This window comes from Hyposmocoma kahamanoa, unplaced genomic scaffold (assembly GCF_003589595.1).
Source record: "Hyposmocoma kahamanoa isolate Upper Pololo Valley unplaced genomic scaffold, ASM358959v1 66, whole genome shotgun sequence".
Taxonomy (NCBI): domain Eukaryota; kingdom Metazoa; phylum Arthropoda; class Insecta; order Lepidoptera; family Cosmopterigidae; genus Hyposmocoma; species Hyposmocoma kahamanoa.
The window spans coordinates 11997955-12009638 of NW_020653854.1; the positions used below are offsets into that span (position 1 = coordinate 11997955).

General features: G+C 35.9%; 1 protein-coding gene across 3 annotated transcripts in view; it reads left to right on the forward strand.

The window, feature by feature from the left end:
• The window catches only part of LOC113231800 (membrane alanyl aminopeptidase-like), a 24656-nt gene that overhangs the window by 580 nt on the left and 12392 nt on the right, over positions 1–11684 (forward strand). The window contains exons 1-11 of one of the 3 annotated variants that reach the window (XM_026466334.1): positions 254–323; positions 923–1379; positions 3774–3932; positions 4701–5015; positions 5234–5417; positions 5548–5789; positions 6374–6563; positions 6825–7011; positions 7094–7194; positions 7606–7782; positions 8165–8349. In XM_026466334.1, the coding sequence (XP_026322119.1) occupies positions 925–1379; positions 3774–3932; positions 4701–5015; positions 5234–5417; positions 5548–5789; positions 6374–6563; positions 6825–7011; positions 7094–7194; positions 7606–7782; positions 8165–8349 (2195 nt within the window). In that variant the 5' untranslated portion in view covers positions 254–323; positions 923–924. Of the gene's footprint in view, positions 1–253; positions 324–638; positions 779–922; positions 1380–3773; positions 3933–4700; positions 5016–5233; positions 5418–5547; positions 5790–6373; positions 6564–6824; positions 7012–7093; positions 7195–7605; positions 7783–8164; positions 8350–11684 lie in introns of those variants that run through there. The other 2 variants (XM_026466331.1, XM_026466332.1) reach the window with 2 other exon arrangements.

Consider the following 11684-nt stretch of genomic DNA (forward strand, 5'->3'; position numbering starts at 1 on the left):
CAAAGAACCTATTGCAATAAAACGGCAATTTCATACTTTAACCCCTATATATAATCTATTACTTTTGTGATTCAATCATTTGGTGATTTATTACTTTATTTTTAGAATGTTTCTTTTAATTACATAATATGCTAGTCACATTAATTGTACCTAGATCTCAATCTAGGAATTTCCCAGGACTATGAATACCACACTTACGATATCATATATATTTAATCCCCAGATTAAAACCGATCTAGAAAAGTTCGATTGTTGAATTTATCCCATCAAGAATCAAACACGAGATATTCGCATCTAGCGCGCGGAGTTCAACACCCAATGAGGTCATAATTAAAAATAAATTGTTAGCCTGTGTATAGTCCCACTGCTGGGCACAGGCCTCCTCTCGCAATGAGAGGGCCTGAGCTGTAGTTCCCGCGCAGTCCAATGCGATTTGCGAACTTTACACATCATTAAATTGCTTTGCAGATTCGTGAAGGTTTCCTGAGAATGTTTTCTTTTTTATGACATCAAGTGACGGGACGAACAAGTCATGCGCCTGCACGACACACCTGTGCACAACAGTGGCAGTGCTGCAGAGCTTTAATTAGCAAAGATCTAAGGGGCACTTCTACTGCGCTTGTCACCCTGAGACATAAGTTGAAAAGTTCCATGTGCCTGTTATTTCACCAGTACACCTTACCCTTCAAACTCGAAACGCTCACATTTCAGCTTTGCGGTAGAAATAATTAAAGTAGTAGTACTTCATTGGACGAACACTTTCACAAGTACTGAGTAATAAAGTACTTTTTAATATAGCTATAGCTTATATCATAACTTCATTACCTCAGTAGATAAGCGATTAGAACTCCTAAATAATTACTATTTATGGCATTTAACAAAACGATTTTCTAATAAATAAATCTTCGCGTTATTTTTCCAGTCATGCAGCACCTACTTCTCCTGTTGACATTAGCTCTAACAGCAAATGCTGTAACCGATACAAATTATAGGCTGAATACGCCAATTGTACCAGCATCATACGCTCTTACAATTACTCCATATTTCAATACTGGTAACAGTTATGCTTTCACCTTCGACGGAGAAGTCTCTATAAAATTTACCACAAGCACCGTTACTAATCAGATCAAGTTACACTCCGAAGATTTGACTTATACAGCTTCAAATATCACAATCACAGGTGGTATAACAAACATACAGCTAAATGCAACAGATCCCCTTTCATTTGATACGCAATACACCTTCGCGTTAATCAACTTGCAAACAAGTTTGCAACCTGGCACAGAATATACTCTGAACATTACATATCGTGGACCAATCAGAGATGATCTCAACGGTTTCTACAGGAACTACTACATCGCCGAGAATGGCGACAAAAAGTAAGCAATATTTTTTTATGCCTTTTTTTCACGTAACATTTTAATAACACAAACATACGCACTTACATGTACGTATTTATATATTTGTTACGCTACATTAACATACATATATTATATCTACCACTATACATCTTTTGAAACTTTAGTTTCAAAGATACATAACGAGATGAGGCGACAAAATAGTTTCATTTTAGTATTAAAGGGTTACTTTAAATTGAAGTAAATTTTATATTAGTAATTAGAACTGAACATTATATTAGACGTCACATACGTTGCTCTGCCAAAGTAAGTAACTAAAGTACTTGTGTTATGGAAATCGGAAAAAACGACGGTACCACAAACACCCAGACCCGAGACAGATAGAAAAGTTAGTTTTTCTGAATTAACTTTTTTTTTCGAAAGTAACTTTTATTTCAATCAGAATTTTCTGGAAATGTTGTATATAATCAAAAGAATGTCTAACTCCATTGTTAAAGGTTTATAATTATTATATTTCATGTATAAGAAAAACTCTATGAAAAATATGGCAATTTAATATCAATGTCAAAAAAGATTGATGCTTTAATGTAATGAAAACAGATGTCTTGAATTAGTTTGTTCAAGGAATGTATAGGTAGTACATATACGTATAAAATATAATAAATCTGGAGTTACATTCTACGATCCAGTCACGAATATTATGTTTATTAGAATAAATCTTAAACGATGAAGTTCTTGACAGTGGTAGAACATGATAATTTTATAGTACAACTGTCTCAATGTACTTCAAATGCAGATAGATAGAGAGATAGCGCACATTGTGAAATACTCCACTAAAAGTACTAAGATAAAAGGTTTGTTTATTCATCGTCAAGTGGTAAAAAAGTTTCATAACACAATAGTGGAAAATGTTACTTATACGATAAAGTTGATAATGATGCTTATTTAAGAAAATGACGATGTTAAATAGCTCAGGAAGGAAATTATGATATTTACAGCAAAATGAATTATATAATAGTGCAAAATTTTATATACATGTGAAGTGGAGGAGACGATAGAGGTTTCTCAGAAGCGTAGTGTGTGGAGATTCATGGTCTCTGCCTAACCCTGTGGGAGATAATTATGATATGGTGTGTCCTTTGGTCCATCTACATAACTGTTTTTCATAACTAATTACGAAAGAAGATTTTTCCTTCGCTGTTTAGTAACCAGTTATTAATTAACAAGGACTAATTAATCTATATTCAAAAGTCCAGTTACGAAATCGGACGCAGTTTTGTTCTTTCCGTAACCAGTTACGAAAAAGGCTTACTTAAATAAGGTAAAAGACCCTATCGTAGGATGTGTGTACGTACTGACAATAATCAATAATATAATGTAATACCTGTCTGCGTGGCCGAACGGTTACGGACGCAGAGATCCTGGGTTCGATTCCTGGGCCGGGGAAGTATTTATAAGGCCTACATACATTTCACTTGTGAGTTTGGGTGTAATTTGTGGTTGTCTATATGTGTGTCCATGGGGCACGTGCGTTGTTATTGTTGCTGTTGTTGTTGTTGTAATAATGTGCCACACGGTTGTCTGGCACATTATTACAACACCAATTTCCCAATCTCAAACTTGGGATTGTCCTGTACTTTGAGTACCAGAGCAGCGGAATTCGTCGCGAACTCTATCTAGAACATAGAAACCAATTTAAAAAAATTCATTTTCCCAAATTGGTCCTACCGGAAATCAAACTCGGAACCTCTTTATTTAGCATCCACAGTACAAACTGTAACGCTACGGGCACAATGAAGTTGAATGGCATTAATTATCATATTAACAAAGACTATTTTTATAGTCATAAGCGCAGGCCACACCGCGAACGAAACTAAGCTAAGTTAGCTTTAGTCTCTAATACGATGATAAATTCCATTAAACCTTATTGTAGTCCCAGCATTAGGCCAAGGAAGCTGTCAATATATCACTAAATATTATATTTTTATTGACTATCATGATAGTGTACTACCATAATATTCATCTATTTTTTTGTGAAAATGCTTCTCTGGTTTTACGTTATTATTGATACAAAAATCGAAGAAACACAAAGAAAAATTCCTACCATCCGACTGGGCTCGAACCAGCAATTGATGCCTCGTTGTAGCCACGTTGAGGCAACAGTCGCTGACTCGACTCCAATACAATCGAACGATTTTTCCTGATGAGTAACACACTTAAGTGTCGACTACTACTCTCCTAGCAAGTGGATAGATAAGTGTTTACACTTTAAACACTAATCATTATCATTATTCTAGGTAATTACTTTATTGCAGCACTGTTTCAAAAGATCAGGCAAACCAAATATTGTGCAATTTGCCCAATTTAATACGACAATCACAATTTTCTTATCAACGTTACATTTACTACTTCTAGATGGCTGGGTGCGACGCAAATGCAGCCAACTCACGCAAGGAAAGTGTTCCCATGCTTCGACGAGCCTGGATTAAAGGCTCGCTTCACACTTACTATTGACCGCCCTGAAAATTATAAAGCATCGCTTGCCAATACCCAGTTGGAATCCACGACGAATTTGTAAGATTTTTTTTATAATATCAAGTGACGGGACGAACAAGTAGTGCGCCTGATGGTAAGCGACACGCCTGCCCGTAACAGTTGCAGTGCCACTCATTGCAAAGATCTGAGGGGTGCTACCACTCTGCGCCTGCCGCTCTGGGATATAAGTTGACAAATCCCACGTGCCTGTAATCTCACCAGCTCCGTTCAAAACTGGAACGCAATAATGCTCACATTACTGCTTGGCGGCAGAAACAGGTAAGGTGGCAGAACTTCCCTGGACGAACTCTTTCACAATGAGCTCTATTCCTACTACAATTGATTAGTATTCTATGAATCTCTCAATACCCTTATGATGACATTTTTTAAGATAAAAAGTACTAAATAACTGCCGTCATCACTAAATATAAAAGTTCTTTATTGAAATTTGTTTTTTTTTTTTCTTATTTTTGTGTGGTTTTCGAACCATGACAGCCTAATGGTTTCACCTAACGTCTCTCAAGCAGAGGCTAATCTGGGCTCGCACTCACACCTTTGAGTTTCAGAATTTATGTGCGAGATTTAGTTTTAAATATACCGTGAGCTTTTTAGTGAAGAAAAACATCGTGATGAAACCTGCACCTCGAAGAAGATTCATAACCCTCGGCAAAACGTGTAAAGTTCCAACCCACATTGGGCCTGGGGGGCGGACCATGGCCTCTTGCCTGTGCTCAGCAGTAGGATATATAAAATGGGCTGATGATGGCGATGTGATTTTCGAAATTGTAAACTTTCTTTCTTTTCTAGAAGCAACGGTTACAAGAGAGATCAATTCTACGAAACTCCTACCATGTCTACGTACTTGGTTGCGTTCCTAGTATCCGAATTCGAAGTTGGTGGTCATAACACCAATGGTACCAAAGAATTTGGTGTCTGGTCTAGGCCTGAAGCTATAAACCAGACTCATTATGCCTACGATTTTGGTTTCAAAGTTGTAAATGAGCTGAGTAACTATTTCGGAATTGACTACTACTCGACTAACGAACATTTAAAACTAGATCATATTGCTTTGCCCGATTTCCGAGCAGGGGCTATGGAGAATTGGGGTTTGATTAAATACAGGTTCGTGTAATTCATGCATGTGGTTTTCCTTTTTGCATTAAGGTTATAATAAATGATTTTCTTCTTATTAAGAAGTAATGCCTCTTAAATCAACATTCATTTCCACTTAAGCAACTTAAGGAACATTTGAGAGCAACATCGTTTGAGAATTGTTGGTTTTTCTTACTGTTACCTAAATAATTTAATTTTCATTTAGTAAAAACGTTTCACTTTTTCAGAGAGGCGTCGCTACTGTACGACCCAGAAGAATCGACTCCTTATTACAAATATCGAGCAGCGCAAATCATAGCTCACGAAACAACGCATATGTGGTTTGGTAACTTAGTGACATGTTTTTGGTGGAGTAACGCTTGGCTGAATGAGGGCTTCGCTAACTACTTCCAGGACTATATTACAGCTGTCGTAAGTATTGCATTTAAATTTGGGTAAAAATGTTCCATTTAAGTATAATTGTTGCTGAATATGTTTTACATGCTAGGCTAAATGTTACTATGTCCCACAGGTCATATTTATAATTCTTTGCATATTTTAGGTTGAACCCGACGTGGGTTCAGCAGATATTCTCGTCACAGGTTCCGTATATTCTGCATACGAAGCCGATGATAATGGAAAAGCTGCACCAATCAACAACGTCGATGTTAATTCCCCCGCCGAAATAAGTGGCCACTTTGGCACTATAACTTACCAGAAAGCAGGCAGTGTTATCAGAATGATGCATCATTTGCTTGGAGATGATGGATTTAAAATTGGACTACAAACCTATTTAGATACAAGGTAAGTCCGGCCAACTAAGCTTTACTTCTACAGTTCCTAATATATTAAATCGATCTGCTTAATTTGTAAATGAATTATGGAAAGATTGACGATCTATCTAGGTTCTTTTGTACATATTTTAAAAGCTTCTGGAGAGCCCACTACATAAAAGACTAAATTCACAATCCGATTCATCAACGATCGACACTTTGTTGTTTGATCGATCGATATTCGTCGATTTAATAATGAATTGAATTTATTCTCTTCCACAGTTAAACTTATATTTAGTACATAAAATACAGTGTATACTTTTTATTGTGGAAGACTGGTGCTTAAACTAGGTAAACCCTGTATTATGAGACACCAGGTCTCCCTTTGCCAAAACAACTGACGACGATCGGCGTCGATCGGTTGGTTTGGCATTATTTTTTTTAAATATCAAAATTTGACAGTGATTGAAAGAAGAAGGAGAAACTTGTGAAATTTATTTAATTTAGTATCTACATCACATGCAAAATAGGCGCCTTGGCGTCGAGTTGCGGACACCAGCCCGTTACACCAAGTACCAAGTAAGTAGTATCTAAATTTCATTTCTCGTTCCACAGAAAATTCTCTTCTGGATATCCAGATGACATGTACACTGCGCTGGAACAGGGTGTAAATAAAACTAATGCTTTAGTGGAATATCCTAAATTCACCATTACTGAAATCATGAAGTCATGGATTGAGCAATCAGGTCACCCTCTCCTGCATGTGAGCGTAGATTACAATAATGGAAATGTTACATTAACACAGGTACATAAACTACCTTTTCTATCAAGTTTATTTTGTTCTCGTATAATCTCATACTTATTCGATTATTATTATGAAGGGTACAAATTATATTTAAAAGAGTTACGAATAACCACAAGGAATACGCAATGATGATGTTACTATGCAATTCATTTGTGTAAAATATGTTTTGGAATTCATTTGTGTAAAATATGTCCGTGAAACCGACATAGTGTCGGTTTCACAATTGATTACAGTATATTGAAAATATGTATTTTGTTCCAGGAACGGTTCTACACTAATCCTGCGAATAGCTCTAATGAAACGTATAAAATTCCTATAACATATACAACAGGGCTATCACCAAATTTTACTATCACCAAACCGGATTTAGTAATGGCAGATAAGACTTATTCCTTTGTTATTCCAGACTTGAAACATAATTGGGTGATTTTTAATATTCAAGAATCAGGTACAACTATTACTTCTATTTTTATATAGTTATGTATCTGTATTACAAATAATAATTATTATATATTTTCATCCTATTACAGGTCTGTATCGGGTAAATTATGATGATATGACATGGACTCACATCATCAGCGCTTTAAATGGAGAAGACCGTAACAAAATTGCGCCACTCAACCGTGCCAAGGTAAACAATAAATATTTAGAAGTTCTTAGGTATATTTTTGTTTGTTCAAATAAACGAACGTTTGGGACTCTACACAGGTCCCATGGTCACGACTGACAGACGCATTTTTAGAACCGAAAACATTGTTTCATTTTTAAAAATTGTCACGTTCCTCCTAACTTGTTAACATAATTTTCAGCAAAATTTTGTTCAAGATTGTTTCTCCTTCTTCTTTAAATCCCTGTACTTCCTTTCTTTATCTTTTATCTCGGCAGATATGTTCTTCATTTAAATATTCAGTAAAGATATAGGATTTTTTATTTTTTTTATTTAGGAATTTTAATTGTACCTAATATTTTACCCACCTGTGAAACTTCAGGTAAATATAAAATTATTGTAATTGATTAATTTGAAATAATAAATCGCTTTCAGATAATTAATGATCTCTTCGCACTGTTTTTCGCTGATAAAGTTAAATTTAAACTCGTGAACGATGCTCTAAATTCTATGAAGGATGAGACTGACTATTCTGTATGGTTGGCGGCCATTCGAGGACTCAACAAACTTCGTAACAGATTCATTGGCACCAGCACTGTGAACAGTATTGATGTGAGTTTTGTTATAATTATTAACACAAAGATCGAACACTACGAAAAATTCCTTCCATCTGTCTGGATTCGAACCAGCGCCTTCAACGTACCGTATCTGACGCTTTGCCGACTGAGCAACGGAACGAACCAGCAGTCTTCACGAATTTATCTGTGTGCTTGTTGCAAATCTTTGTTTTTGGTTTTGAACGGTTTTTTGCCGTAGCGAGTTTTCTTGTTTTTTCTTTTACATAATGTTAGGTTCGTCTTAAATATATTGCTTATAGGTAGGTATGCATTTTTAGTACTGGATTGTTTGACAGTTACATTAACTTGCATTTACCACAATTAGGTACATCTATATACATGCACGGTTCAAAATCTGTAATTTTGTTTTTTTGCAGTCTAAAATCAAAACCTTGCTAGATTTAGGCATTAACCAAGTAGGCTACGAAGTAAAGGCGAGTGAGAGTACAGTCCAACTCAGAAATCGAATGCAAATACTTGAATTTGCCTGCAAAGTTGGTCATAGCGGCTGTGTGGAGAAGATGACCGAAGTTTTCAACAATTTTAGAAATAATAGCAACAAGTAAGTGGAACTTTTTTAAATTAGACTTATAATAATAATAAAAATCATAAGAATCATTTATTTCGGAACCAGGTCCATAGATTGTTAGTAAGATTACAAACTGCCTAAGCCTAAAAGTTAGTTACACAATACATACACAGCAACATAAAATAAATTAAAACACACAGCGGTATGCAGTCGCATCTAATGAGCGAACATCGGCGAGTCCCAGCGAGCGGACAACGCGCTCAGGATGTGGTTGGGGCTGTCGCGCAGACGGCATAGTGCATAGTGGCGCACCTATAGCGCATGATGCAAACCCTCTGTGTGCGCCTCCGCGAACATACCCGGAACGCGTTGTTGTATTGTACGCGCAGGCCGTTGTATGTCCTTCGCGTATAGTCGACCCACAGACTGCACGTGTAAAAAGATTGACAATAAGCTTTAAAAAGTAAAATCTTTACTTGTCTTGTGCAGCGCGCAAACATGTGGGTCAACATATTACAAAGTATTACATGTTGCATATTATTGTAACATTTAGTACCTGCCTTAAAAACTATTAGCTCGCTCTTCAAAACATTGTACCTGAGCCCCTGCCTCACGCCGCATTCCAATCCATAACAGTCCGAGATAGCACTTCCCCTAATATTTAAGTTATACCTAAACAAGTCTGTTACTTCTCGCGGCAAACTGGTCTCATTATAAAGTTTGTCCCACAATACATTATATGAAACCAGGTCGAAGGCCCTCGAGAGGTCCAGATAGCACCCGTAAACTGGGGTCTTTCTAGCAGTATAGTACTGGACAGTGTGCTTGAGACACAAGATAGCACGCTCAGTCGACAGACCTGGTCTAAAACCAATTTGTGCATCATTTAAACTCAGGTGCTTACCCAGGTGGTCGTCAAACAGTCTGTCCGCAATTTTTCCAATCACGATGGCCAAAGAAATTGGCCTATAATTTGATGGATCCGACGAATCACGCGTCTTGTTTTTTACGATTGGCACCACTATTGTTAGCATGAGATCGTCAGGCAAGTAACTGTGATGAAAAACGTAGCAAGTACCCGCAGCAAATGGCAACCCGCATGTTGCAAGTGCTCAATGCTGAGGCCGTCATGATCGCGATTTACCCCTTACCATTTTCTTTATGACTAATGCCACTTCTTTTGGAGAGAATGAGACCGTATGTGCGTGGTGGACGGCCTCAGCCCCAAACACCTGCGACGTGGAGTGTAACGGAGACTCTACTCTAAAGTGACTTTGAAATATTTATTATTATTTTATTATTATTTATTTATTAATTACAAAAACATTTTCTTAATCTAGAACATAGTCCCACAAAACTGAATTATTCAGTTTGACTGCGGGATCAAAACATGAATCTCGCTATTACACTATTAATAATTAATCTAAACTAGTCAACAAGTGCTGAAATAAAAGACGTTTAAATTTATTTTTTTTATGTTCACGTCTAATAACCTCAGAGAAACTATTCAGTAGGTACGGAATTCGTTTTTTTAGGGTTCTATCTCCATAATAATTCTTAACCTTTGGTACTACATATTTACTTGAGGTCATTGATATCGTGTTACAGTCATTATTAACAGGACACAATAATGAGCCACGCTCCTGTGTTTCAAAGTTATTAACAGCTACAAGATATTTGTGCTTTATGGAAACTGGCAGTATTTTATATATTTTAAACAATTTATTATATTCTCCATTACATTTATCTTTTGTTTTACAATTCACTAAAAGTTTCAAAAATCTAACTTGCATATTCTCAAGTCTGTCTATGTATGATTTAAATGAAAGTCCATAACAATCTAAAGCATAACTTAATATGGAGTCAACCAATGACATATATAATCACTTCAATGTGCTGGCTGCTACTTTAAAACTTAAATGATAGAATTTTCCCAACAATATTCTTAGCTTATTATGAATAAAATCAATATGATTAGACCAAGAAAAGTGTTCATCAACTTTCATACCGAGATAAGTGACACATTTCACTCTTTTTATAGGCTTACAACTACAATTAATTAAATTATTGTGTATACAATCAAATGAATGGGAGAGTGTATAACTAATAATTTTGTTTTATCAGCATTTAGTACTATGCCATTGTCATGGCTCCACTTGGTAATTGCATCTACATCTAGTTGAACGAGACGACTAATTTCTTCGAGATCAGTACCTGCACGGAGTATACACAGGTCATCAGCGAAAATATGTGCTGTACAATACTGCAACACACCACATATACTGTTAACATGCATCAGATAGCACACTGGCCCGCATCCCGACCCCTGTGGGATTCCGCACTGGACTTGTTTCTCTACACTATACTCATCACCCACCTTTACTCTATAAGAGCGCAATGTTAGGTAATCACGGAACCATTTGTTCAGTGGCTCACCAACCCCACACTCTTCCATTGCATTTAACAAGTTATTTGTTTGTAATGTAACAAACGCTTTTTTTAAATCAAAAACACTGCAAATATGGTTTTTTTATCTCCTAAATTGTTATTATTTTATCTGTAAAATTTGATAACAAAGTGTTAGTACTTTTACCCTTTTGAAAGCCATGTAGACATTTATTTAAAACATTATTTTTGTGCAGATTAATCCCAAGCTGATCAACTATACATTTTTCTATAATTTTATCAATAGAGGATAAAATAGCTATTGGCCTATAATTTCCACAATTTTTAGAATTTCCTTTCTTATAGATAGGACGCACTATAGCCTCTTTTAACTTACTAGGAAAACTGTGACTACTCACTGACAAGTTAACCAACTTTGTTATTACCGGGGATACTTTATCTACAGAAAACTTTAAGTCAGACATACGCACCAGATTACAACCCGGTGACTTTTTTGAACTCATATTATTTATGATTTTCTTAACCTGATGATTTTTCACGGGTTGCCACCTCTACTGCCTGTCCGCTCTTTTGACATAACTATCCCTGCACAACCATTTACTGTTACAATTATGTTTTATTTGTTCTATTCCATTAATAAAGGCATTGGCGAAATTATTGCAAATATCTCTCACATCCATCTGAGAAAAATTAGATAAGATGAAGCTATCTAAATTCGGTCTTCTATTTCCCATTAATATATGAATTTGTTCCCATATTGTTTAAATATTTTTATTACAGTCATACACTTTTTATCATACTCATTTTTACACTTAAACAATAATTTTGTACATTTATTCCTATATCTTGTATAATTTAATCTTATAATTATTAATACAAAGAATGAACATTCAGAAAACACACTCAGAAAAAATTCCGACGTCTTCTTGCATACCGTGCCAGACGCTATACCAACTAAGCCA